This window comes from Apteryx rowi, unplaced genomic scaffold, assembly GCF_003343035.1.
Source record: "Apteryx rowi isolate R43461 unplaced genomic scaffold, aptRow1 scaffold_450, whole genome shotgun sequence".
Lineage (NCBI taxonomy): Eukaryota > Metazoa > Chordata > Aves > Apterygiformes > Apterygidae > Apteryx > Apteryx rowi.
Window position 1 is genome coordinate 258,169 of NW_020450706.1, and position 27,553 is coordinate 285,721.

At 54.7% G+C, this 27,553-nt stretch overlaps 2 protein-coding genes across 3 annotated transcripts in view; one reads left to right on the plus strand and one right to left on the minus strand.

Annotated features, from left to right (window-relative positions):
* The first annotated feature begins 322 nt into the window (after positions 1-322).
* ANO7 (anoctamin 7) lies at positions 323-19,480 on the plus strand. Its single transcript, XM_026077402.1, has 27 exons — positions 323-382; positions 865-1,001; positions 1,567-1,734; positions 5,242-5,402; positions 5,616-5,762; positions 6,709-6,775; positions 7,294-7,451; positions 7,796-7,903; positions 8,338-8,474; positions 9,072-9,129; positions 9,510-9,620; positions 9,858-10,023; positions 10,748-10,838; positions 11,464-11,560; positions 12,276-12,419; positions 12,507-12,644; positions 13,025-13,123; positions 13,226-13,328; positions 14,311-14,422; positions 15,042-15,096; positions 15,401-15,498; positions 15,757-15,908; positions 16,696-16,901; positions 17,324-17,466; positions 18,144-18,234; positions 18,347-18,466; positions 18,724-19,480. The coding sequence occupies exons 5-27, from the start codon at positions 5,649-5,651 to the stop codon at positions 18,817-18,819; spliced, it is 2,664 nt and encodes an 887-aa protein (XP_025933187.1). The 5' UTR covers positions 323-382; positions 865-1,001; positions 1,567-1,734; positions 5,242-5,402; positions 5,616-5,648; the 3' UTR covers positions 18,820-19,480.
* A 432-nt stretch (positions 19,481-19,912) lies between these two features.
* Positions 19,913-27,553, minus strand: part of HDLBP (high density lipoprotein binding protein) — a 41,824-nt gene continuing 34,183 nt past the window's right edge. For both annotated transcript variants that reach the window (XM_026077353.1, XM_026077354.1), the window contains exons 22-28: positions 27,083-27,187; positions 26,341-26,475; positions 25,736-25,879; positions 25,365-25,550; positions 23,717-23,833; positions 23,145-23,273; positions 19,913-22,429 (exon numbers count right to left, since the gene is read on the minus strand). In XM_026077353.1, coding sequence (XP_025933138.1) covers positions 22,343-22,429; positions 23,145-23,273; positions 23,717-23,833; positions 25,365-25,550; positions 25,736-25,879; positions 26,341-26,475; positions 27,083-27,187 — 903 coding nt within the window. In that variant the 3' untranslated portion in view covers positions 19,913-22,342. The remainder of the gene's footprint in view (positions 22,430-23,144; positions 23,274-23,716; positions 23,834-25,364; positions 25,551-25,735; positions 25,880-26,340; positions 26,476-27,082; positions 27,188-27,553) is intronic.

Sequence of the window (27,553 nt, forward strand, 5' to 3'; positions counted from 1 at the left end):
GGTAATCAAGGACAAGGGAGCGTGTGCCCAGGCCACTTAAGAGTYGTGATGAAAGTTAAGGCTCTGTTAAACCACTCTGGCTTGCTTGCCTCTCAGTCAGCCTTTTTCTAAACTTCAAGAAACTTGCTGAAGCATGGCTGTTTCAGTGAAAGAATTTGGTGGAAGTTCTGCAGGGGCAACTCCTTATGTCTTCTGGCCAGGTAAAGACATGAAGGGGGGACCTGTGAAAGCTTTTGGAGTCTCCTGCTGGAGTTTCTGTTCGTGTGCTGCTTGGTTGGCTTTGGTGTCTCTTAATTCACTCAACGTCACGGTGCGGCTCCATCTGCAATTGTGATGCCACGGAAGCCCCCATCAGAATTCACCACTTGCACGGCCAGAGGGGGTAGGGTGACGCTGGGTCTGCCGGGGTGGGAGGCTGCGCTTGGCCATGACGCTGACTTGGGATTTGGGAGCGTCAGGCCTGCAGTCTGGCTGGGGGGAATCACTAAGGATGCGGGTTCACCTCATCCACCTTTGCACCTGCATCTGAGCTGCTCAGCCTGGGCTCCCTTCATGCTCAGTGGTGGGTTGGGGTAATTCATCTTGTCCTGAAGTAGATGCGTATGTTTGGATGAATTGCTTTCTACACCCCACTGCTATAGGGACTAATCTCTGCTGATTGTAGAAGTAGACTAAGCTGACTAGCTCATGTGTAGACCCCTGTGTTTTGGTGTYTACAGGACAGAGTCCTGAGCTGTAAAATAGCAAAGGCGGCTCCTTCCAACCGTCACCTCCTCAGCCAGATCCCAGGGCTGTTGCTTGTCAGGCATGCAGTTGTTTCACTAACATGAGCTGGAGTGATGTGTCTACCTCTTGCTTACGCAGGGCCTTCATCAGGGAGCTGACCTGGGAAAAAGCCACCGCTGTGCGATGAGAGGGGGAGCCAAGTGCTCTGCTGCTTTACTGGGTTGCTGGGTGTGCACCTGATGTGCGGGTCCTTTGGTAAAGCCGCATCTCAGCTGGTTAGTAGCTGCTACCACCGCACACCTGAGGTGCTCTGTTGGCTGCTGGCTGGCAGCATGTAGCTTAGCAGRCAGCACTTTCCATCAAATATCCATGAGGCAAAATGAGATGAGCTTTTCCTCCCCCCTCCCCAAAGCTGAAATGACAGCAATAACTCTTCTCTTGCACGTGTTAGATAAACACAGTGCTTAAAGTTTCACTAACACCTCAAAATCATTGTGCCTTGACCAAGTGAAAGAACTGGACCCGCTGGAGCGCAAGAAATCTGCCATTCCTTGTTTCTTCTCCACGAAAGGTTGGCTCTTTGTGTGCGTGTCCCTGTGAGCTCTACTGAAACGCAGCAGCTCTGTTTGCTCAGGAACATGCGAGTTCCCACCTCCATCTCAAACAAAGGCAGGGCCTGCTAAGGGCCACTCATAGGAAGGTGCTGGAGACCTGCTTTCCTTCTTCCCCCCTCCCCACAAGCTTTATCCTTCTTGTACATACAGCCTGGCATTTCCCAAGACGGGAAACAGCCGTAAACCACAAGGTTAAAGCAATAACGTAACATTTCCCTATCTCTAGAAACTCAAGGGGAAGCAGGAGGCAAAGAGCCGAACCCAGGGCAGTAGTGCGGAAGGACCCCTTTGCATTCCACCTTGCCAGCACTTGGTTCCCGTGTCCTGGGAGGAACCTCYGGAGTCCGACCACAGGGCAGCTGCGCGGTGCGGGTGCAGGGACCCCTGACATCAGGTATGGTAGAATAGCCGTGGTTTCTGATCCTGCTGCCTGCCTCTCAGCAGGGCGCTGGGGCAGGGATCTCGCTCTGGTTGAGCAAGGTTACCAGATGTGATGGAGTGGGTCGCAGGAGTGTCTGTYGCACCGGGTGCTGTAAGCTCCTGAGTGTTAATCCAGCTTTTCAGTGGTTCACCTTGCAGCTACTTCCTCATCACTCTGTTTCTCACCAGCTCCAAAGCAGGGCCAATAAGTGCCTGTTTCATGGACTGTCATGGGGATTGTGTGGAGTTTTTATCACGGTCTTCTTGCAACAAGGCACAGTTACTGCTTGGGAAGGGGCTCTGATGCAAGACACTCCAGAAAGTTATTTCTGGAGTCACTTGTTTTGCAAAGATGTGTGCCCATGTGCTCCAGATGTCAAATYGGCTTCTGGGTGTGCTGGAGGCTTCTTAGAGGGTGTATCAACTCCGGACTTTTCAGGACATTCAGATGCCAAAGAATTTGGCTCAAGGTGTGGAAATTTAGCCTGGATTATCCAAAGGTGCCTAGGGGATTTGGATACTTGAAAGGGAAGTGGAAGTTGGCACCTGCACCCTCTGCCTGGCTTTGCAAGGCTCTGCCCTAATTTCTGAGCACATTTGCATTTTTCCAGTTTGTGTGTGTGGCTGGAGCTTGTTGAGGCTCCAAGGGCTTCACTAGGTTTTTTTCCACTGCCCTTTTGAAATGTTTTTCACAACAAGGAAGCTCTCTGGTCGGAGGACAGAGCTTATGTGGGGAAAAGGCTGGGGCTGGTAGTGAGGCTTTGCATGGTGACTGCCCCACCGCTCGTCTCGTGTGCCGCTACCAGTCCAGAGCACAACAGGAATAAGGAGAGAAATTATTCCCCGGACTCTCCCACTCTTTCCCTGTTATAGCCTGTTATAGGCTGCACTGGCAGGCAACCTTTACTGTCTGCGTTGCTTTTTCTTAAGGGCGCAGCCCATAAATCTCCCTGAGTGCTGGCAGCAGCAGAAGACACGACATAGCTGAAGTCAGCTTCGATCTCAGGTAATACACCTTGGTTTTAAGTTATAGGATATTTTGTGAACTGCAGACCTGCTATTCTYCAGGATTTCCAGTGCTCCCTGTTTTTGTTAATATGGGTGCCCCAGCCAAAGCTTAGCTCTTCTCAGCCTGAGAAATACTGTGGACCTGCTGCAGGGGAACACAGGAAAATGTTACGGCTCTTGGCATTATTGTAGTTTATCCTTGACACTCTCTTATCTGGAGTGAAAAGGGCCTTAAAGCAGGAGAGAACTTCATGCCCTCACCCGAGACCATAGCACCTGGAACAAACGATCCCTTGCATTTGAAACAGTTGTGCTGTTTTTTCATCTGATGCTTTACCCAGTGGTCATCACCGTTTTGTGCCTCGGTGCGCAAAAGAGCGTGTACCCTTGTCATGATTAACTTTGTGTTAGCTGTGGTCCAGAAGTGTGTTCATTTTGTAGTAAGGTCCTCTCGTTGGTCGTATCTTGCAATTCATCGGTCGCATGATGGATTTTCACAGCGTGGTCACAGGGCCAAGTCCTCAGAAGTGACTTGGGATTTTTGATGYGCCCAGCTGGAGACATTTGGAATGGGCCTGATAGGTGCTGAGTGCTAATGTTCAGAAACTCAGGCTCTTCATGGCAGCTTTATGGCTCTTTATGGTCTAGGGCAGGAAAGGAGCACATTTTGTCTCCATACTAACTAGTCCTCAGTGTAGGAGTAAGAGGCACATCTTGTTTCCATGCTGCCTTTGCTTTTGAGGAACTGTGTGGTGTTTTGATGCTTTCAGATGAGCTTAGCAGGTTTCTTCCTCATGCTGTGCTGACAGCCAGAAAAAGAAGCTCTTGTGTCAGAAAAGCTATGTTGGTACGGGTTGCCAATGGCTTTTGCAAAGGTGTGTTTTGACCATGTTGCTCTTGGACCAGGATTCTTGGTGCACTGAGATGCCAAGGGCTCCTACAACTGTGCTGCTTACTAGGGCACTTCTAGTACAAACTATGTGCAACTCTGCTAGATGAAGGGGTTTTGTTATAATCTGAAATGAACCAAATCCAAACCAGTAACATTGCCATGATTAAATACATATTGAGGAAAAAAAAGTCAAAGTATTATATATACATACGCTTTTGAACACCACTGTGGTGTAAAGTGAACTATCAGTGACTCTAGAATAAGCAAGAGTCAGGACTGTAGCAGGTACGTATTAGCCGTAACTAATAGTGTAGGTTGTTTTTGATGCAGCCACGCAAACGCTTGTGCTAGAAGAAGAAAGCAGCAGCAGCTGGAGGTAAAGGGAGGGTGCGACTGCAGCTTTCAGATGCACATCAGCTTCTGCTGACTTAGAGTGTGCATGAAGTTATTTTATTTGGGAAAGTGGGACCGTCCAGTGTATCTTCTTTTATATTGCCTGTTTTAAAAGTACCGGTAAAGAGCCATGTCTTTTCTGATAAGCAATCTGACCTCGTAACAAAGGCAAGCTCAATTTCCTAACTCTTTAGCAATGAACTCCGAGCCAAAGTATTAAATGCCRTGGTTGGCATGTCATGTGACAGTGGTAAAGAACTGGGCGTTTTGTTCAAACACAGAATCTGAAACTTAGTTAAAGTAAGGGAAACAGGATTTCCCAGGGTAAGTCTCTTTTTCTCCTTAACTGAATCTTTTCCAGCCTCCTTGCCTGTTTTCTGATAAAGCCGGAAAGAATGGGGGCATGTTTAATCCACTGTATTACTGATAGAGCYGATTTCTTTGGCTGGCATCCAGTTCTTGCTGCTGGCAGTACTGTTTGCAGATTCTCCCCAGCTCTTTGGAGTGTAACTACCAAGTTAACTAAAACACAGACATCTGAAYAGAAGAGAACAAAATTGACCCAGCAGATCTCGCCAGGGATCAACAACTGTCCTCACAATAGTAAAATACATTAACAAAGAACATACCGAGGTCCCCAGGCTCCATTTTTAGGTGGAGTATACACTAGAAGAGAATAATTCTTTCCATTTAGTGCATGTACCATGTTATCTCTGCCTGGTTTTCATTAATGTTAGTTCAGTCAACACCCCTGTGATTTACTGTTGCTGCCAGCTGAAGTAAGCTAACAAGACTGATCTTCCCCTTCCCTGGGTGTACTGTGACTACTGTGGCATCCTTCTGGTCTGTCCACCTCTGCAGAAGGCATCTTTTTTTCTTGTTATTTAAATCCCATATGTCTGAGACGGTGAAAGGCATTGCATGAGGTTATTGTATTCCTGTGTCTGCCACGTGTGAAGGATTTGAAGTGCTTGGGCAATGACTGGACCATGTTTTGGGCCTCTGTCCAGGGAACAGGCTGTGGTAGAGAGGGGATCCCTGGCTTTTGCATCGCTGGGTCGTGCTTGCTGATGGACATGCCTTTGAGCTGGGTAGTTGTGTGGGCAGAGTTATGAAAACTCCTTCCATTTAGTTGCAATGCTGACCAGTGAGGAAAAAATGCAAGAGAACTGGCATTTTCCTTACCAGGTCTTTGCTGGCTGAGCCCTACTTTGCCTTGACTGCGGTGGAGACACAGGCACTTGGACGTGGTCTAGGTAGCGATGTGAAGAAAGGACATTGCGTTTGGCCTAGATGAGACTGCAGACCATTGATTCCTTTCTGTTTTCCACCTGGAAACTTTCTTAATGGTAAGCAAAGTGGGATCCTGCATTTCCAGGGTCTCACAACACATGGGCAGGAGTTTCTGGCTGTGGGGCTGGTGGAGAAAGGAGCAAGACTTACTGCATCTCCAGCATCAGGCTTCTGATATTGTAAGGCTGCTTGGTCCTTTTTAAAGGGGGGGAGCTATGGCTCATCTATGTCATGCTGACACTCTCTCATTGTGTTGATTTGCCTCTCAGCAGCAGGAGGGACTACTGGCGTAAAGGTTCGCCATGCAGCGGAGGAAGACCATGGATGATCTCCACAGCAGCCTGGTAGAACAGGATCAGAGTAGCAGAGAAGCCTACTATGGCAGTCTGAACAAGGAGTCTATTGAAATCTCCAAGGTAGGTGGCTGTGTCTCCTGTGGCAGCCCAGCCAGAGTCCCTTCACTGCAGCTGGCACTGGGGGAATGGTCACAGGGTGGCTCCTGTGAAGGCCCTGGGAGGATGTGGGACCCCAGCAGCTCTGGCATCCAAGGGCTGGAGCTGCCCCGCCACACTGAGGGTCCCCACTGCACGCTGCCGTTCCTACTKTGTGGCTGCAGCATGCCTTTCAAGTGAGGACCTGGGAACCCTGAGCCATTCCTGCAGGTAGGAGAGACACCAGGGCAGCTGTCAAAAGGGTGCGGTTGCCTTCTTATGCTGGGACAATCCCCTGCCCTTGTTGTTTGCTCTGTACCTCTGGGTTGTCTGGCTGCTGGGTCTGGAGAGATGCCAGCAGAGCACGCGGGCCCAAATAATGCAGAAAACTCAGCTACTGCCTCCAAAGTGAATACAAGAACCTGCGTGACTGGGACATGTGAGGTACCATTCCACATGGTCCAAATGCTGGAGGCACCGAGGAATCCCAGTTCCTGAGGAATTTCTGGCTTGAAAGTCAGGCCTTGTGTTTACGTAACTCTCTATTTTGACCCCAAGTTACTTTTCCACCTACCTGCCCCAAATCAAATTATGCCCTTTACTGACAGCAATTTTCAATATTACAAGATTGAACCTCGAAGTAGCATCAAAATAGGATTTTCTGCATGGGAAACTCACCCCTCGCCCTGTCCCAAATCCAGCACAGCTTAAAGCCTTTGCTCTCCGGGAACCTTCTGTGTCCATGGGTTTGTAGGAGGAGGTCTCCAGCCTTGCCAGCAGCCAGCCCTTCTGCAGGGTGAACTGTTGGCTTGCCAAGCTGTGCCCTGTAGTGGGAGGGGTTGAAGAAGGCACAGGACAGGAGAAGCACTCTAGCCAGACTAGCTCTTTGGGGAGATCTGTACTCTTCTTGTCCTGTGTGTCTTATTTTTAGCTCAGCGACTCATCCCTGGACAAGCAGAGCACTGACAATGTCTTCAGCGATGGTCGCACCAGGATAGGTGAGGGAGAAAGGCTGATCTTTGAGGGACTATTTCTTTTCATCTTGACAGGGAGGTTGTGGCTGCATGGGGCCTGCTAGGTTGAGAGGGGTGGGAAAGGRCCTCCAATCTCCGTGGTTGGAGCTGGCATTAACAAGTGCTGTTGACTGCAGTTGGTCCGTACAGCGCGTAAGACCTCCTGCAAACCTCCAGCAGGCATTGTCCTTCTCAGGAACTCAAGCCTTTCTCCTCTGCAAGATAGTCATGGTCCTGAACTCATAGCAGTAGGGTCTTATACCTTCCTGCTTCCCACACTAGAAACATCCAAGAAAGGTGGCTGGCAGCCCTTTCCAGACCAAGCACATTTTACCCTCTGCTCCTTGTTTTGCCCACAAAACAAATGCCCGGCCCAGTGATTGCACTGAATCCTGTGCTAGTGGTGCAGGAGATGGACAAGAAGGATGGGGATGGATCTGGAAATCCTGCCTGCCACCCTGCCCAGCCATGGTGTGGGCATGAGCTCCATTTTCTTGCTGCAGACTTTGTCCTTGTGTGGGAAACAGTTCCCCGGGAACTCGTTAAGCAGAAGGACAGCAGTGAGAACAAGGGTTTACGGGAGAGATCTGCCATTATCCACAAGWCCTGGCGGAAGAAGTTCCTGGACAAGCTTCTTGATGCTGGGATCCATATGGAAAAGGTACCTGGGGATTTGACCTCAGTTTCTCTCCTGTGTGTTAACCACAGCCTTGCTCTGGAAGTCAGGAGAAGGGGTGCCAGCTCTGTGTCCGTGTTTCCAGGAGGCCTCTGCTGGGATCCCAGACCTAGCTGGGAGCAGAGCAGGAGAGCAAGGGTGCTGAAGGCCGTGCGGGATGTGGCACAGGCTTGTGCTGTTCTCCGCGGGTGCTGGGAGGGTCAGTTCTGCCGGGACAGGCACAGGGCCGCTGGGCTGATCCAGACCAGCAGAGCYGCCTCAGGTGAATCCCACGGGGAGCTGTGCCAGTGCCACCGCAGCCTCCTCTCTGCTGTGGTTGCCCCTCACAGCACACTAGCCGCGTGGAGAAGAAGGTGGTGCATTACCTGCTGCTGAGTGCACCCTGGAGCGTGCTCTGCTACTACGCTGAGGAACTCCAACTCCGTTTACCGCTGCAGGTGAGGTGCTGAGCCGCCGTGGGGCTGCGGTGTCTGAGGCCCAGCGCTCCTTGGAGGTGCACGGTGCCCCCAGCACTCCTGGCTACCCCAGTCCTCTGGGCTACGGGCAGGGCAGCTCGCTGCAGTGAGCCTCCGTGAGGGGTTTGCATCCTCCTCGCTTTCTAGTGGGCCCAGCACTGCCCAGTCCCTTTTGCAAGACTTGTCCTGTGCAACTCTATTGGATCCCACCTCAAATCCCTTCTGAACTTCTTGTCCAGCACGCTGTCGCCTCCCTTGTTTCTGTCCCTTGTCCCCGAAGTGTAGGCTTCGATGTTCCTCACAGCCTCCCGGTGTGTTGTTATTCACCCTTTCTGTCCCATATTTGGAGGGTGGTTTGCTGCTGTCTTGTTACTGCTCCCTCTTCCTCCTGAGATTTCTTTGTCCCTCATGCTCAGGCCCTGCCAAACCAGGCCTCCAACTGGTCAGACAGAGTCCTGGGGAGGCTAGGGATCCGCAACATGATGGTTGAAGAGGTTCCCAACCTGCCGCTGGACTACTACACCTGCCAGTTCAAGGTGAACAAGCTGCAATGGTAAGAGCCCCAGGAGAGCAGGTGTTGGCTGTTCCTGCCACCGCTCGCTCTTTCTCAGGTTGGAATCGGATTCCTTCCTCCCGTACATGAACAACGAGGCCTGGAGCAATAGCTCCTCATCCCCACCAGCCTCTTCCCCGGGGCTTGCTCACTCTTGGAAAAGCTTGTAACCCCTGGGGCTGCTTTACCGCCCTTCCCCGCATGCCTGYGCCGTCGCAGCAGAGGGCCTGTCCGTTTGGCTGTGCGGCAGCAGCTCCATGGCAGCAGCTGCTTGCTGGCGCTGCCTGCAGATGTGGTAGGACCCTGCCAAGGAGAGGATCCCTGGTCAGAGGGGAGCACACAATCACTGACGGGGCGAGGGGTGCAAAGCCAGCACGTGTGTCTGAACAGCGCTGCTGAGCAGTGGCACTAGCAGGTGGAGGAGTCGTGCCTGCCAGGACCGTACCTTGCCTCCTGCCCTGCCCTGCCCTGCCCTGCCTGGGTGGTGTTGTGGTCATGGGAAGGAATGAGGGAGCAGGGCGGCTCGTTGCATCTGTGCTGTGCCTGTGGGCCTCACCCAGCAAGTCCGCCCCGAGCTTCTCCTCTGTGTGGTTTCAGGTTCCTAGGGAGTGACAAACAGGATACCTTCTTCTCCACCACCCAGCGGCAGCAAATTGTGAGTATATCATGTGCCAGAGCTGTGACTGCCTCTCTTCCCCGGTCTCAGATGGTCTGAAGGGTCTGAGGGAGAAGTGCTGTGAGCACATATATTGTCACTGGTCAAGGGTGGGTGTCAAAGGCAAATGCCTGTTGGCCGGACCTGGGTTGCTGTATGTGAAGAACTACAGAGGGGAAAAAGGCATAAGYAGAAGCCCTCTCTGCTGTTCGGTGTTCGGGGGAAGAACGTGACAATGTTTCTGAGAGCCAGGCTTGGAGGCAGCAGCCAGAAAGCAGCTCTCCTGCAGCGGGTGGTGCAGAGCCCTCTCCCCGTCGCAGGGCTGGCTGTGTGAATTTGGCTGCAGCCCTGCTCATCTTCTCTCGCTTCGCCCCGACCAGCTCTATGAGATTCTGGCGACGACACAGTACGGCTGCTCCAAGGAGAGAGAGGTTGGGGTGGACTGGCTGCTGAGCGAGAATGTCTTCACCGCTGCGTTCCCGCTGCATGATGTAAGCCGCGAGCCAGCTCCCTGGTTCTGCTGCAGCGCTGGTGAGATCAGCCCGGGGGAAGGCAGGACGGGGCTGTGCAGGGCATCTGGGCACACTTGTGTCCTGTTCAGGGCCAGTTGCAGAGAGGGGAAAAGCGGAGGCCTCTTCTCAGGCTAGCCACCCTCTGTGATGGGATCCAACACCCTGAACCAGTCCCGCCTCTGCTTCGCCTTGCTCATGCCATGAGTCTCCCTGCAGGGTCCTTTCAAGGTCCCACCAGAGGAACCAGCTCCCAGCAGCCTCAACCAGCGCCAAATCCTCTTCCAGTACTGGGCCAACTGGAGGAAATGGTACAAGTACCAGCCGCTGGATCACATCCGCAAGTACTTTGGGGAGAAGGTCGCTTTCTACTTCGCCTGGCTGGGTGAGTCCTGTATGCTCCAGAGCAGCCCTCAGAGCTCAGGCGGGCCCAGGCCTTTCACTGCTGAGAACAGGTCCCCCCCAAGGCCTGCTGAGGTCTCCCGTGTGATGCTGTCCTCCCTGTTTATGGCCTTAGCTGCAACTTACGSAACCAGTGAGCTGGCCGTGCCAGCCCAGGCTTCACACAGCAGCTCGCGTCGTAGAGACTAGCCAGAGCCTGACAGATACTTTGCCAGCTCCAGGGTCACCTTCAGGTCCTCCAAGCCCTGTGAGGTTTTAGGCTGGTGGGTATGCGGGGTGCATGGGCAGCAGTCGTCCTCAAGCCTTGCACAGTTGCATGGCTCCAGCACAAGACTTAGTTTTCTGATGTCCTCAGCTGTACCTGCGCTCCCCAGTGATATGCCCCAGTGCCTGAATGCATCCARGTTCGGATTCAAGCATGACTTTTCGTTGGGCCATGGGAAGGGCTGTTGGTGAGCAGGCTGCACTTTGCACTCTGAAGGGCAGCGAGGGGCTGTCAGCTGCTTCTCTGGAGCTGTACTGGGCAATAGTGKCCTGAGAGCAGGCCATGGAGACAAGCTTGCAGGTGGCTTCCTTCCCCTGTAGCAGTAGCCTGACAAGGAAAAATGTTCCATCTATAATTGTAGCTACTCTTAGCTCAGAGCCAAAGGATGCCTCTGCGGAGGCCCACAGGACTTGCACTCTCTGTCTTCCTCCTCTCCCTCCAGGTTTCTACACGGGATGGCTCCTGCCTGCAGCRGTTGTGGGGACCATGGTGTTCATAGCAGGCATTTCCTTGATGTTTGATGACATACCTTCGTAAGTGCCCCCGATCTCCCTGCTTGCCCCTTCCCCTGGCCTTCTCCAGCCAGACCAACCAGGGCAGGCATGTTCTTAGCTCCTGGAGTGGGGGAAAAGTGGGCCATTTGGGCCAGAGAAGCGCGTACACCCAGTGGCAGTCATGCTTGCTGGCTGCCGGAGCAGCTCTGCAGCTCTCGGTGCAAAAGTCCTGGCGAACGATTGAGTAGGGGGAGGGGGAGAGATGGACAAAGTGGCCCAGCCCAACGGTGTATGCTTTGGCCTCCTCAGAATACACTGGAGAGACAGTATGGGTAGGTTTCATCAGCCCAATGTGCCCAGCTGGGGTCCGATCACCTGCTGGGTCCAGGCTAACCCTTGGCACCCCAAGACCTGACTCATCAGGGCCAGACTTTAACGAAAGAGAGGAAAGTTCCCACGTTGGGGAGAAACATTGGCTGGCATTGCTGCTCAGTTTGGGGCTAAGCTCCAGAGCCCTAGTGTCCTGTGCTGCTTGGGGGTCTGGGTTGCAGCCCTGCACCCATCCCCGGCTGCCACCCTGGAGGAGCAGGGTCCCCAGAGCTGGGAGGCTGTGGGAAAGGCTGAGCCATGGCAGGCTGCTTGCTGCTCTTTCCTTTGCTCGTAGACAGGAAATCTGTGAAAGCAAAGAGCAGTACAGGATGTGTCCCCTCTGCAAGTCTTGTCCCTACTGGCAGCTCTCCAGCATCTGCAAAACGTTTAAGGTGAGATCCTGGTTCCATGGAGGCATGTAGGGCAGCTTGGGACCAGAAGTGGATTTCTCCATTCCCTTTTTAGCCTGTACCTGACTGCAGGGGGTGCTCTGTCTCCAGCAGGGCCAAGGCTGGGAGGGTGCTGGGTGCCTGCAAGGCAGTTCTGCTCTTGGAAGCACTGAGATTTGCCCTCCTCACTCCAACTGACGTTAGAGCATGTCCCAACACATTCACCTGCCACCATCCCATCTTGCCTTTCCCCACCACCTTCTCCTTCTCGGCCCCTGCTGTCCTGATGCTTCCTCTACTGCCTGTCTTCCCACCTTTCTTCCCTGGTGGATTCCCCCACCTGGCCCTACTCACATTCCCTTCCCATCTTTCCCCATTGGTAGGAGACACCAAGCACGCTGGTGCTCAGGCTGCCTGGTGCAAGGAGAGACCATGCTCTCTCACTGTGCCTCTCTTTTGTGCTCACGCATGGAGATGAGGTGCGGTCCTATATTAGCTGCGTGGGCAAAACAGTGGAGCGTGTACCCCTGTGTGTCAACCTCCCTCAGGGTCACTCGGAGCCGCCTGTGTCACAGSGATCCCAACTCCTCCTGACTCCTCAAGTGCTGCCCACAAAGCAACTGCCCTGCAGTGTGCTTTGGCCAAATTAGACCTGTAGGACAGCAGCTACCGCCACCCTCGCCCTTCCCCTCCCTCATGCCCCTGCTCTGCCCTGTAGGCAGGCCGCCTCTTTGACCATGGTGGGACCATCTTCTTCAGCATTTTCATGTCCCTGTGGGCGGTGATGTTCCTGGAGTACTGGAAGCGGATGAACGCTTCCCTGGCACACCGCTGGGACTGCTCTGACTTTGAGGACATTGAGGTAGGGGCTGGCCCTCTGCAATGCATCCCAGAACTACATTGACCAAAACCACTGGATGCCTTTAACACCTTTTCCCCTCCTTCCTAGGAGCGGCCACGGCCCCAGTTCACTGCCATGGCTCCCATGACAAAAATAAACCCTATTACYGGGGCAGAGGAGCCGTATTTTCCCAAGCGCAGCCGCTGTCATCGGATTTTGGCTGGGTCGATGGTCATTATAATGATGGTAAGATCACAGGAGACTGGAACAGCAGCTCAGGTGGCTGGCAGGGCTGAACAGATGTTTGTCCCAGGGCAGTGGGACATGGTTGAATGGGATCAGTTTGGGAAAAAAGGGTGTGGGTTAAGCTGRGGATGCAAGTGGTCTAAACAGGAGTGTCCCTGTGCCCCAGTCCAGCCTGGCCTTTCCTGGAGCACCTTGGTTCTGTTATGAGTGCGTCTCCCCGCTAGCTCAGGGGGCACCTTCGTGCTGCCCTGGCTTAGCTGCATGCCCTGGACCTCCCTTGTAGCTGTTAATGCCTTAGGGATAACGGCGAGGTTTTCGTTCCCAATGCAAGCTGAGGTCCCTGCTGTAGCTCCCTCACACCCAGTGTGCTGTGTTTGCAGATTGCCATAGTGGTGATGTTYGTGGTCTCCGTTATCCTGTACCGGGTGGTTGTTGCCATCCTGCTCTCCAGCTCAGGGTACTTCCGGTTTGTGGCTTCGGTAAGACGCGGCCGGAGCCGCTCCTGGATTGAGCGGATCTGCTTTTTTTGCTGTGTTTGTCGGCCTCACTCCTTTGTGCTCTCCATGTTGCTTTTCCTGTAGGCATCTCGCATTGCCAGCATCACAGGCTCTGTGGTGAATCTGTTCTTCATCCTCATCCTCTCCAAGATCTACATTTCACTGGCTCATTTCCTCACCAAGTGGGGTAAGCTGGCACAGCGGGGAAGGCGCAAAGGAATGTGAATCCTTAAAACCCAATTCCCTTTTGCCCTTTGCGCAATAGKGAGACCTCAGAGAGTGTGAGCCGCTGCTGCTCCCATCAGGAGAGTCCAGCACCACTTTGCGAGAGGTGCAAGAAGGTTGGGCCTCTGTGACCAGCCTGGCCTGGGCTCCTGAAGTGGGAGCTGCTTGGAGGACACTCTTCATCAGGGCTGACCGTAGCAAGACCAAGGGACAGTCGCTTGGACAGGGGAGGGAGATGGAAGAGCTCAGGAAAGATGGATATAAGGCAGGGTGGGCAGGGAGAGACCCCGCCACACCCAGACTTCGTGAGACAGCACTTGTTGAGGGCTGGCGAGGGTCCTGCAAGCCAGACAGTGGTGCAAGGGAGCAGTCTTTAAGGGCAAAACAGCAGAAATAGCAACTGTAGTGCTGAGATGTGGTCCCAGAGTAAAGGCTGGCTGATAGTGGGAAAGGAGACAGGAGAGGAGGAGATCTGGGAAAGCAAGACCTCTGAAGTGCTTTGACAGCTGAAAAAAATGGGTTCAGGCTTTAACTTCTGCTCAAGATTTTCTGGTTTTGGGGATGAAAAACAGCAAACTGACTTTTGGGGCTTGGGGGTAAAAATGCACAGAATATTTTAGCTGTTTCTGATGTGATACAAAGCCTTTTTGTGTTGAGGGGAGGGAGAGATAATTATATATTTTTATCGGTGTGGKTCATGGCCCCCGGGTGTTTCTGGACTCCTGCAGTGGGCTGTGGATGTGCGGAGCAGGTTTTGGTGTTACCGCAGCGAGATGTTGGGACTTAGTGGGTACCGCTGGGCTCTGAGAGGTTTGTCAGAGTTCAGCTGGTCGGAGCAACCTCAGCGGTGATGTGGAAGAGCTGCAGGGTCGGCGCGTGGCACCCTGGAGGGCCGGGTGGGCCAGCTGYGTCTGCGAGCTGCTCTGTGCGCTTCCCACCTACAGAGATGCACCGCACCCAGACCAAGTACGAGGATGCCTTCGTCTTCAAAGTGTTCGTCTTCCAGTTTGTCAACTTCTACTCCTCTCCTATTTACATCGCCTTCTTCAAGGGCAAGTAAGGCCTTTTGAGGAAGAATAGGACTTCCCCACCTCCCCCATGTGCCAGGGAACAGCCTGCTCCCACCTATGTCCTCTCCTCTCGGGCACTCCGGGCTCTTGGGTTTTGCAGGGATGGGGACATGTCCTTGTAGGGCTGAAGGCAAGCTGGAGTGCTGCTGCCATCTTCGGGCAAGGAGCACCACAGCGGRGACAGACGGTCCTCCTCGGCTTGCTGGGTGCCCACAAAAGAGCGGGAGCCCTTGGAGGGCTTTTGRGGGGAGCAGGGCACCCAGGAACCCTTTTCCTTCATGGAAACACACTGCCAGGCCCTTTGCCCTCCCTTGGGGAGGGAGAAGAGGGGTCTGAGCACACCAGGAAAAGCCAAATGTCCTTCCTTCCTTCTGCGTCCCCTTCGTTGTGTCCAGGGCCCTTTGGATGAGTGGGGCTGCAGCACAGCAGAAAGGTGGGGGTAGGACTGAGCTTTTCTCCTGAGCSCAGTTAACTCCCAGGACTGCTTTGGATGTGTCCGTGGACTCCAGAGTCCTATGGAGAATGGGAAGCATCTGCAGCAGATAGGAGTAAGATGGGGAGAAGGGGGCAGTCCTGGGCTTATGTCTCTGTCCTGGCTTGCACAGGTTTGTCGGCTACCCTGGGAACTACGTGAACTTTCTGGGGGTCCGCAATGAGGAGGTGAGCATCATGCAGGGAAAGGGGGAGTTGGTGGTGTCCCCGCAGAACGGGGGTCCTTGCTGCGATGCAGGCACCTCTCCTCATGAGCTCCCTGCTCATGGGGTGTCCCTGAGCCACAGCCTGCCCAAAGGAGCAGCTTGCGGGACTGCAGCCCCAACCTGGAGCTGGTGCTCCCTGCTGGGTGCCTTCCCATGCTCAAGGTCCTCTGCTGGGCCTGCCTGGGCATGGAGGGGAGTCCCGAGGCTGGGCTCTTCTGCCTGCTGGATCGGGCTCGCTGAGGGGGCCCCTTGCTCTCCCCGTGCAGTGCAGTCCRGGTGGGTGCCTCATCGAGCTCGCGCAGGAGTTGCTCATCATCATGGTGGGCAAGCAGATCATCAACAACATGCAGGAGGTGGTCATCCCGTAAGTACGCAGCCCCGCGGGAAGCGGGACAGGCAGCGCAGGCTCTGAGCCAGGTGGCAGGAGCCAGCGTTGCCGTGCCTGGGGCCGTGCCAGGGGCACGATGGTGGGGGAGCAGGGTCCATCTCGCGCCCCATCTCAGCGCAGGGCGAGCCCTGAGCACGAGCAGCGCATGGCTGCTGGGCACGGGCACGCTCTCCCTGGCAGTTCAGTCCCCGGCGTGCGGGCAGCCCCACAGCCGACCCTCTCACGTTCCTCCAGGAAACTGAAGTGTTGGTGGCACAAACACAGGCTTGACTCCAGCAAGAAGCTGGACAAGGAGAGGGAATCAGTCCGGGCAAAGGAGGCACCCTGGGAGAAGAACTACCAACTGCTGGTGTTCGAGGGGCTGTTTGATGAGTACCTGGAGATGGGTRGGAACCCTAAGCCTGGCCTCGGGGTGGGGAAGGGTGCTGGGGCCRGTCTGGGACTGGGATGTTGGCACATGGTGAGGGGATAGGAGCAAGCAGTAGTGGGAAAGAAAGAGCAGCAGGGAAGGGCAYGTGTCTCCTCATGCCGGCCCAGGAAGGCTACGGAGAAACTCCCTGGAGGACYGGCAGCCCTGGTGTGCCAGGGCAGCCTTGACACAAGGGACCCACTGTGGGAGCTTTCCCCCCTCTCCCTGAGGAGCGCAGGGAATCACAAGGTGGCAGGGGGCAGCGGGACAGGCTGCTCCCTGCTGCAGGGGCGGAAAGGAGAGGGGCTGTCGCCTGCCTTTGCTGGAGACCCGTCCTGGCGAGGGCTGCGTCTGCCTTCTCCCTGCYGGGCTTGGATTAAGAAGCAAAATATTCCACAGGAAGCCTCTGACTTGGGCTAGGCTTTACCCTGGAGCCCGGCCCAGGCTGTTCCATGTCGTGGCTTCCTCTGCCCGGAGGAGGCTCTCCTTCCTTGCCTCCCTTCTCGCAGTGTCTCCTGCTGCGGCTGGGTGGGTTTAACCCTTCCTTGGCAGGGCCCCGGCTTTGTGCCTGCGCAGGGGCGGTGGGGAGCCCTGGAGGGTCTTGCAAAGAGAGAGGGGGGAACCTCTGGGCAGCTCTGGGTGCTGGSGAGGTGGGAGCAGTGGGAAAGGGAGTGGGATTTGAAGCTGCARTCGCTGCTGCCACCTCTCAGCATGCACCATCTGCCTGTCCCTCCCCTCTCCTCCTCCTCTTCCTCATGGCCCAGTCATGCAGTTTGGCTTCATCACCATCTTCGTGGCAGCCTGTCCCCTGGCGCCCCTCTTCGCCCTGCTCAACAACTGGGTGGAGATCCGCCTGGAYGCCCAGAAGTTTGTCTGTGACTACCGGCGGCCCGTGGCCGAGCGGGCGCAGGGCATCGGCATCTGGTTCTACATCCTGGAGGTCATCACTCACCTGGCCGTCATTAGCAACGTACGCCGGCACCGGGCTTGGGGGGCGCCGCTGCCTGGGCAGGGTGGCTGCGGTGCTGAGGGCTTGCAAACGGCCGCAAGTAGGAGAATTAGGGAGAGCTCGTGTGGCCACTGCTGGAAGCTCAGTGACAAGGGGAGCTGCCCAGCGTCCAAGGGTGGGTCTGCCTTTGCAGAAGGTGCAGTTCTGGCCGCCAACGATGGGAAGCTGTCACCATTCAGGGCGTGCAGCCTTGCTTGGATTTAACTGAGGGGCAAGTGCAGGACAAGGCACTATTGGCAGCGAGCTGCCATCGAAGATGAAGCAGTGTTTGTGTCTGGTTTGTCCAGCTGAGGACAAGGAGAGGCATGGCGGTGGTTTTGCCAGTGGGGCTGGCTTCCCTCAGGCTGCAGGAACCTGCATGACGTGTGTCTCCCTCCTCCCAGGCGTTCCTCATCGCCTTCACTTCTGACTTCCTGCCCCGGACATACTACGAGTACGTCTATGACAGCAGCCTGCGCGGCTATGTGAACTTCACCTTGGCGTACGCGCCATGGGACTTCGTGCTGCACAACAATACCACGTGCAGGTAGGAGCCCCCTTCCCACTTGTCTGGCACCTTTTTCCTTCAGGTTTGTATTTGCATTTCTCTGCCAACGCCGCCTCCTCAGCAAGCAGCGAGTTGAGCACAGCAGCTTTTAGCCAGGTCCAGGTTGCCTACCTGCTCTCCTAAGGTGCTTGGGGCCCTCGGTCATCCCAGGGCTACCTCAGCACATGCCAAAGGCACCTGTGGGCAGACTCCTTGCTTGGCCTGACCTGTGGCTGGATGGGAACCTTCCCCAGATGGGCAGGGCTGTGGCATAAAGCCCATCTCTCCTGTCCCAGCTGGATGATCCCCCCCGTCACCTCCTCCTACCTTTGGTGTAATGCACCTGAGCATTTGGTAGCRATGATGATTGCAAAAGCTCCCCAGTCGTGAGGAGAGGCGCTTTGTTTAATTAGGGGAGAAAATGTCACAGCCTCTCTGGGGAGGCAACAGAAAATCCCCTGGGGCTGAGCTGCCTGCTCCCCTTCGCACAGGACTGTGCCGGCCCTGTGCTGAGGCTGGGAAAGGGCCGGTTTTGCTCTGCTGTGACACATGGGGCTGGGAAGGAGTGCGGGCACTGCTCTCTCGGGGCCGTGATCAGATGGTGCTTGCAGTAATGTATGATGATGAAGCTAGACGGGAACTAAACAGACGCAGTAACGACTGTGTTGTTCCCACAGATACAGGGCATTTAGAGACCAGGATGGCAACTTGTCTTTGACTTACTGGCACCTGCTAGCCATACGCTTGGGCTTCATCATCGTGTTTGAGGTATTGCACGCAAGCTGCTGGCTGCCAGCTTCCGCAGGGTGGCTCAGGGCTGGTGCTGGCAGGGTGCAGACGTGCCAGCTCTGCTAACCTCTGCCGCTCCTCTCCATTCCAGCACGTGGTTTTCTTTATCGCACGTATAATTGAGTTGCTGGTACCTGACATCCCCGAGTCAGTGGAGGTCAAGGTGAAGCGTGAACGGTATCTGGCCAAGGAAGCCCTGGCTGAGAACAAGGTGTGCTGCCCCGCGTTGTCAACAGCGAGCCCGGCCTGAGCTGGCCTCTGTGAACGAACGCGTGCGCTGCCCCTGGCTCGGAGCCCTGCCTCCGTGCGAGCTGGCTGCCCAGCTGCAGCTGGCTACGCCTCCTCCTGCCCTGCCTTCTTGCTTTGAACGTGCTTAGAGATACAGGCTAAGTAACAGGACAGCCTCGGAAGGAGCCAGAGCAGAAACTCGACTTGTGCGAACACCGACTTCCTCTTTCTTTGACCCAGGTCCTTTTAGAAAGACGAGACACAAGATGCAAGGCCAACGTCTCGGATTCAGCAGCAACCAGGGACTGGGAAACCGAGCAGGACCAAAGCAAGTAAGAAAGAGATGCAGCATGGCCCGAGGCCCTTGGCCCTGTGCCGAGACCGGACTACTTTCCACCCTGCTCCTCCTTGGGACAGCCTGGAGCCACAGGCTGCACGTGAGCCTTCCCTGCTTGGTTGGAAAAGGCCTGTTCCGCCACGTGGGTGTTTTGGGAAGGCTGCTGTTAAAAGTGGCAAGGGGGAGGGGGGGGCTGGCTCTGGGTATTTATCCAAGTTCGCAGTGTTACAGTAAGTTAAATCCACTGCTACATAAACGAACTAAGTGAATTAAAGGTGGCTGGACGCAGTTCCTGGGCTAGTGACGCTCACTGATGGCGCTCAGTTAGCCAAGCGAGGGGTTTTTTGCCTGCAGTTGCTGCTAGGTTTGCCGGTACAACTGGGAGTTCAGCTTGCCTCCTTTGGGGGTGAGCGAGCTTAGGGCCGTGTGTTTTTCTGGAGAGGCCATTGCTCCTCCTGCCTGTTGTCCTGGCTGTTTACCTGTAACTCAGACTTGGAGATGGCGGGTTTGCTTCCGTCAGCTCTAGCAGCTACATCAGGAAAGGCTGAGCTGCTGCTGGGAGGTGGAGGGCTATGGAGACACTGTGCGAAGCTTAGAGGTGAGCTGTGACCCTCCCGTACGGCAGCTGAGCGGAAAAAGCCCCCGAGCGCAGGATTGCTGGTGGAGCCCAGCGGCCCGGCAGTCCTGCCCGGTGGGCGCTGGGCAGCAGCGATAGTTGCAGGAGGCAGGCGAGAGGGTCTGGTTAGGGCAGCAGGCGCGTGCCTTGGTGCTATGCAGCAGATCAGCGAGCAAGAGGGATGGCCTGCTAGCGCCTCCCTCTCCTCCCCTACGCTGACAGCACCACCCCACCCAGGTGCTTGCAGATAGCCACCTCACCGCGAGGATGGTGCAGTTTCCACCACTGCTGGGCCCTGCCCTCGCTGCCACCCTTGAGCCAGCTGTTTCTGGTGTTAGTCCCGCCTCAGCAGGGGTACAGCCATAGCACAAGCCCATGCGCGCAAGCTGGAATGCCTCAGCCTGGGCTAAACCCAGCCCGAGAGTGCTGCTTTGGATCTCAACCCACCGGTAGAAAAAATATCCGTGACACTCCAAGCTGTTTCAGGTTTTATTTTAGAATTTATAAAATTCCAGTGTCATCCATACTCATGAGCCTTTTTACATGTTTGCATATAGTCTCCAAATTCCAAAGTTAAGGCCAAGGGATCATTGCTATGGAAACGTACAATATGGAAGACGTCAGAGAGGAAATGGACACATGCCACAGTCTGCTGCGGAAGGAGGGTGGTGGGGGACAGTACTAGGTACAATCACTTCATGACCTTCTTTAGAGTGGAGGGTCGGGCTATGGGGCACAAGCCCAGACGGTGGTGCCCCAAACGTAACTCAAGCCTAGCTGTGCAACTGGTGAGTGGACTGGGGGTGGGGGTGTAAGGGGGGGGGTGGGGGTTGTGATAGGCTTGGTGACATAGGACAGACCTAAGCTACAGGGGTAATAACCATTTTCTGACAGACTCGGAGGGGAGGGTGTTATCCTAGTTCTGTCTAACCCACCCCGTTAGCCATCTCCCGTGCTGGAGGAAGGCCCCCCCCTCCCCCCGCCCTTCAAGGGGCAGCTTGGGGCCCTGCAACGGGACCTGCTCAGTTGAAGTCATTTCTTAAACTTACTGATAGCGCCGTGAGGTTTTGGTTCTACTTCTGCATAGCAGCCTCTTCCAAGAAAAGCTAGAGCGGGAAGGAGAAGCGTTAGCATTTCAGGCCTGTCTGACACGGGGCTGGGGGGGTTGCGGTGCTGGGAAAGGCAAAAATACGGGGCCCGGCCTTCCAGAATTTGGGCCTTTGCCCTGTAAGCAGCACTAGAGAAGAGAGGCTAGGGACTCCCGCTTGTCCAAGAGCTGAAGCAGCTGGGATAGAGGAATGGCTCAGACTACAACCTCTGTAGGAGCGAGGCAGGGAAGGCAGGAGGCAACGCAGGACCCTCCCCCCCAAGCCTCCTGCCTCTCTCCACAAAGACATGGTTTTCCTCTTACTGGCTGGAGGAGCTTGGACACAGCCTCCTCGGAGCAAGGCATGGCAGTGCCTAGGCGCAAGCAGCCCACAGTACAGAGCACGGATCACCCTCTACTGCCCATACGATGGAGGCCTCAGGGAGGGCTCGACACGCCACACGGTCGGTCTCCCATGGTTTCAGTTCTCCGCTTACACCAGAGCAGATGTCCAGCTCACAACCTCTGCAGCTGGACGCTGCGGCAAGGTTGCTCCTAACACCTCAGGGCTAACTAAGCCCAGATATCCCAGCTTCACAGCCTGCGTTACCGTAACTGCTCTCATCTTCCTTCCGAAAGAGCTCCTGCAGCCCCTCAGGGGACACAAGACTCCTCTTGCTGCTCCCCTGGTGTTCTGCTCTGGATGGCAGGGTGAGAGCTGGTGCAGCTGCTTACCCACCTCCATCAAGAGGCCACCATCATACTGACTTTTGAGGTAGAAAGAAGGCAACAGTAATAGGTGTCCCTACCGCTCGTGCCTAGATGCCGTAGCACTAGCAGCAGACTACAGCTTCTCACGGCTGTGCTTCCCACCAGCTTCTCCTGAGTCATGTCACCACAGCAACCTCGGTTGACCCAAATCTGTCCCATACAGTAATTTTGTCATGTGTTGGCTCACCTGCCTACCCACGCGGCTGTTGGGAAGAGCGAACGAGGGAACTAGGAGTGGGGTCCTTAATCACACGTTGGAAGACTCATCAAGCGTGCAGGCTGGGGCTGTGCTCGGTGTGGCGCAGGGGCACGCTTGCTACGCACTGCACTCAGAGGTGTTTCCCTGCCCAGGGTAGCCTTGCGTTGTTCTGGTCCCTTCCTTCTCTGCTGCCTCTACAGCCTACTGAAGGTTTTGTTCCTTTAAAAAGCAACTTTCTGATCTTTTAGATTATTTTTTTTAAGCTCTTCCCACAGTCAGCTATCAGCATTAAATGAATTTTTGGCAGTTCAAAGGAAAAAAAGTTGATTGCACTCTACAAAGGTAAGGTAAGGCCTGGGATAAACACAAAGGAAAGAGGGCAAACGTTTTGGCTTTAGAAAGTCAAGGAAATTTATTTCCTGAGGTCATGAGACAGGAAGTAGATTCCTAGCCACAGTAAAGGAGGTCTCCTAATGAAGGCGAGAATGCCTAGTAAGACATGCTCAAGAGAGCAGATTGCTCTGCTAGCGCTTGGGAAGCTGCAAATCTTAGCCACTTGGAGTCAATTATGGAGTTTCTAACGAAAACACGCACATTTAGTGTTCGAATCTGAGTGGAAGGCTTGTTCCAAAGGAGGAAAGAATATCCATCAAGAGATGAGGGTGGGTCCTAGCCACGGTGATAGCTGAGGGGAGCAGGATGGGGTCTAGCACTCCAGACACCATTAGGAGACCTCTTGGGGCAATTGACTTGCGCTCCAGCCGCTGGGTCAGATTTCAGACAGGAAGTATTTGTGGCAGGTTAGTGTCAGGTCAGCGGGCTGGAGGAGATGTTTCTGCTTCCAGGTCATTATCGTTTGGGTCCCCAGGGAAGAGTCTTGGGGGCCACTTGAGCCCCAAAGCTGGGGAAGTCTTCAGAACTGCTCATATCTGGGGCCTAAAGCAAACAAAAAGGGAACAAGTTAAGCTCCTGCCCTGCTGCAAACCTGCATCGTGCCCCTGAGCTAAGCAGAATTTCTGACGTCCCATGAGCAGAGATAAGGGGCAAGGGCAGAACAGGATCGTTACGTCCTTCGGGCTGCCCAGGATTGACGGTCAAGCCTTCAGAGACGGCATTGAGCGGAGTAGGGATAGAAGCAAACAGTGGGCGGATCAGGGGCTCTGAGAGCCCAACCTCCGTAGCTTGGTTGCTGGTGCAGGGTTAGGCTGGTCCTGCAGTAGATGTGGCAGCTCCGGGGCAGCTGAGGACGGAGCTGCCACATATCCAGCTGCAAACACTGAGCCAGTTCTGTGCTAGAGCAGAAGAGTCAGAGGTGCTGACCCCTAAAGAGAACGCAACCTGGCAGGACGGTTTTGGATAAGGGCTCCCCACCCGCCTCAGCTCTGCAGTGGAGCAGCCAATACGGGCAAGGCGTTTGGAGGAAGGAGGCAGCAGTGCTCTGGGAGCTGGAGAGGCAGAGCCCATGCCTGCCCTCATGTGCCACAGGCCATGGAATGCAGCGGGGCCTCTCACTGCTTGCTCTGCCTGCCAAGGAAGGGAGAGCGCTCCGTTTCCCCAGCTGAGGCAGGAGGGCCAGATCCCAGAGCAGCTCCTTGGCATAGGGTGCCGCCACTCCCCATGCCCCCGGGTCTTTAGCAGAAGCAGCACTCACCTTTTCGTTGTTGACGGTGGCCCAGGGGGCATCTCTCACCACGAAGCCCTTGGATGGGGCCTTGGACTCTTCATGGGAAGAGGGCTTCATATACACCTGCATTGCCTCATTGTCCACCACATCTGCAAGCTGCAGCCACACAGCCCAGTTAGAGAGGAGATCTTGCTAGTTCTCTGTACTGGTATAAAGCACCCCTAAAGTACATCTCACCCTGCTGTGACCTATCTAAGGTCACTAGCTTGTTCTACAATGGCTGAAAACAGCGTTTCTCTACTAGGTGGAAGCCACCACATCCTAGACTGCGACTGATGCAAGCTGCAGCTGGGCAAGCACTTGCACATGCTGCCAGTAACAGTGGGGCCAGACCTTGCATTGCTTCACAGAACACAGCCCAGGGCTCTGCACCCTGTGGTTTGAGCGACAGTTGCACATGAGGGCTGACTGCCACCTGCACAGGGTCTGAGTTCTCCAAAGCCACAGTAGGAAATACCAGACGGAGCTACTCAGACATCCAGCTCTGCGATAGAGGAAGTCCTTGCTAAGCCCCATGCAGAGATTCGCTAAACACTTACGTATTCTTCCTCCAAGTTCAGGATGTGATCAATAGCTTCTTCCACATTCTCAGGGAGCCCTGTCACAGTCACGCAGTTGGGGTCAGGAGCTCCGCTCTGGGGGAAGCGAATATCCACCTGCAAGACAAGGAACAGGAGAGGACTTACACCTGCGCATCTGAAAAGCCAGACACTCCCCTAGACCCCCACCAGTAGATCTGCAGGAGAGAAAAGCCCTGATCAGTTCCCTGCTGCAAGTCCATTTAGCAGCTCCACAGTCCAGACAGGGGGGGATGCCCTAGAATATGCCAGGCCCTGGAGCCTGTCTGGTCCCCCCGCAAAGGAAGACAGACGGGAGTCTTCAAGTCTGCAGTAACAACCCACTTCCCCGCAGCCCCTGCTGTTCTCACTGCCCAGGGCCCCGCTGCTCTCCCACCCCACTGCGCAGCACCACTTGCGGCAGAGGCAGAAGATGCTCTCTGCACTTCCAGACGGCATCCTCGCATCACTCCTAGCATCTTTGCCATCAGCATGAGGCACAATAAGCTTTCTAGCTCCTCCTGAGATAGATAGAATGCTTCTGGCTGACAGTCGTTTTATGGAGCTGGCAAAGCGTTCCCCACACACAGCACTCGAGCTCTCTTACAGCTCTGCCTACCAGATGGCTGCGGGGAAGCCATACAAGGGGACCAAAAGCTGCTCACTTGGGAAACAAATGGCCGCAGTCACCAGTTTGAACACTCCTCGGTTCAACAATGAAGCCCAGCCAAGATGCAAGTCCTCCAAAGCCTATTCACTCCCAATTTCCATTACTCACTGCCCTCTAGTAAAACATTCTGCTACTGCCATATTCAGGGGCCCAGGCTCCTGCTTTTTCCAGATTGAGCTGACTTTGACAAAGCCTTCAGCTTCCTGTAGCCAAATCTGGAGCCCCGAGAGTGTCTCAAGAGAATCAAGAGAGAAAAAGAAATCCAGAGGATCTCCTTGAATTCAGCTCAAGCTGAAGGAGTCTCAGTACAGTCCCCTCCCACAGCACCCCAGCAACAGTCCCGACTTTAACTCTGATTACTTTAACTCCAGTAATCGGAGCAGCTGACACAACCATCCCTCTCCCAGGGAGAGGTGATCCCATACCACCTGGGACACCACCTGCAAGAAACCCACTACAAGGGCTTGCACAGAGGGACATGGAGTTCAGTGCTGTTTGCAGGGCTAAGCTAGAGCACAAAGGAAGCATTTCCAGGTTCCTCTTATGACTACACTTCCAAGCAAGATGGGAACAGCTCAGCTCCTCCCTGCCTGACTTCTGGAGAAAGAGTGACTCACAGCAGAGGTTGTGTGGGGATGCTTGAGCTGGTGACTGGGTATGGTGTCCAGACAGCCCAGCTGCCTGGGGCTTACCAGGGTGCCCCAGCCCTGGGAATTCTGCTCACGTGTTTGTAGTGACACAGCTCCAGAGGAACAGGACACCACTGGCTCTTCTTCTGTGCCTGTTCCAGCTGGAGGTACTCAACAGGCACAAGATGTGAGGACCAGAAGGCATGAACCTCACACTCCTGAATGTAGCCTGCAGCACCAAGCTGCTGCCAAGCCTGCAATGCATGAGCAAGCAACACCACTGGGCACCCAGGCCTGGCCCAGCCTGGTGGCCCATGGTCCCACCGCTCACCTTGAACTCATCCATGATTTTGCGGATGGCTTTGCCGCGCGCACCAATGATGCGTGCATGAACACGATGGTCCAACGTCACATCCTCCGAGACCATCTGCTCCAGCTCACCAACAATCTTCATGATGGCATCCCGGGCAGCCTCGGCATTCTTCTCATAGCCCGTGATGGTGATCTGGTCCTGGGCCTGGGGGCATGGGGAGATGTATGAGTGACCAGGCCCACAAGCAGCTGAGCAATCTCCTTTTTGCTCCCCTTTATTCTCCACCTCTTCCAAAGGCAGCACAGGGAGGTCAGAGCCCTACAGAGGATGCTGTGCTTCCTATGCTCAGAGACTACCAGCAGCCCTCCTTGTGCCCCCTCTGCCCTCACCTGGCTTTCATCATCCTTGTCAGGGAACTGGATGTTGACCTCGTGCTCTGTGCGTATCTGGGTGATCACTGCTCCCTTTCTTCCAATGATTTTAGGGTGATACTTGGAATCCACAGTGACCGTCAGCTTAAAGCTTCGCAAGGCCTGGAATGGGAGAAGCAGAGTGAGGCACAACAGCAGGGAACATGCCACAGCTGGTACAGTCATGTCCCTCCAAGTCCCAACATTTCCTTCTGGCTCAGGTGCCCCCCTGCATGTGCAGGGCAAATTCTGCAGGGTCCTGCCTGAGCATACATGGCTACAGAAAAGTATCCATCTCATCCATCAGCTGGGGCTTTGTGTTTTTGCCAAGCCCAACAGGAAATTCCAAGTGGCAAACAACCACCCAGCTCATCCCTCACCCTCGAAGCTGGGACAAGGATTCACTGAGAGAAGATACAGAAGGACTTCTAGCACCGTGAGGTTCCCACCCTGAAGTGTCTGAAAGGAACATGGGGTTGTGATAAAGCCCTGGGAAGTCCCAAGTTTCCCCTACGGTAGAATCCAAAAGCTCTCCCCTGTCAGTTCATATTAAAGAGGCCTTACCCGATCCTCTTAGGCCTTACCCTATCCTCTTGCTCAGCTTGCAGTTCCTTCACTCTTTCCAGTAGCCCAGCCTTAGCACGGTCCAAGTTGGCGGCCAGCCCAGTGATGGTGATGACATCTGACTGCAGCTCAGGAGCAGGGACTTGGATGTTCACCTGAGCAACAGGTACCGACTCTCATTTTGTACCACTACTCAATGCAGGTCGGCTCCTCACTGATCTCCCCTGCCATCAAGATCAGCCCCCACCCAGAGAGCCTGACCCCTGTTTCTCCAGCCACCGCCTACACCAAGCTGCTTTGCTGCAGGGCTTCAGCTCCCAGCAGTTTCTGTGCCAGCCTGGAGAGGCTAGAGAAAGAAACATCTTCAACAGCGCTGTCTGCAGCCAACCTGCATCAGTCCCAAGAACAAGAGGCCCATGGTAAGCACCACGGGCTTCTGGGGAACTCTCCCAAACAAGCAGGCATCGCAGAGCTGTCTCCCATGGCCAAGGAGGGAAAACAACCCTCACGCTGGTAGGGAATCCCTGCAGACCTCAACAAAATCACACAACATTCACGGCATCACGCAGCTTCAGTGCAAAAAATACCAAACCCCAGAGCCAGGGACTAAATTACACAGTGATCGTTTTCTTATTGCAGAGCCTGCATTGCCATGGTCAAGCCATGACAGTGCTGATATGTCGCAACTGGTTGCTGACACCACAAACAGTCACTTACTGACGCTCCAGGACAGAGGAGACCACAGGAAGGGCACCGACTTACTTCAAACTCATCCATCATTTTGCGGATTCCACTTCCTTTCTGGCCAATGATGTAACGGTGAAGATCAAAGGGAACTTCCACCTCAATGGTGACAGGAACCAGAGCCTGCAGGGGAGGGAGCACAGTTTAACAGATGAAAGACTTCTCTCATCCCACAGCTTGCCATATACTTGCCCAAAAGAACAGCTTGCTAACCTGAGGTACATTCCCATGTAGTCAAGGCATAAACTCTAAAGGGAGAGAGAGCAGCTGCAAACACGAAAATGACCTGTTGGGTGTTAAAGCACCTTTTCCAAGCAAGCAATCCTATACCTTCTCTGGAGACATAGCCTGTTTTCATATCCCCGGCTTCCACCTAGCAGAGACTCACAGACAACATCACTGCTACGACATGGTACCTTGTCTATGGCAAGGTCTGCTAAAGTTTGAATGATGCAGCCTCAGTCAGACTGTTTCTCTTTCCAACCCTGC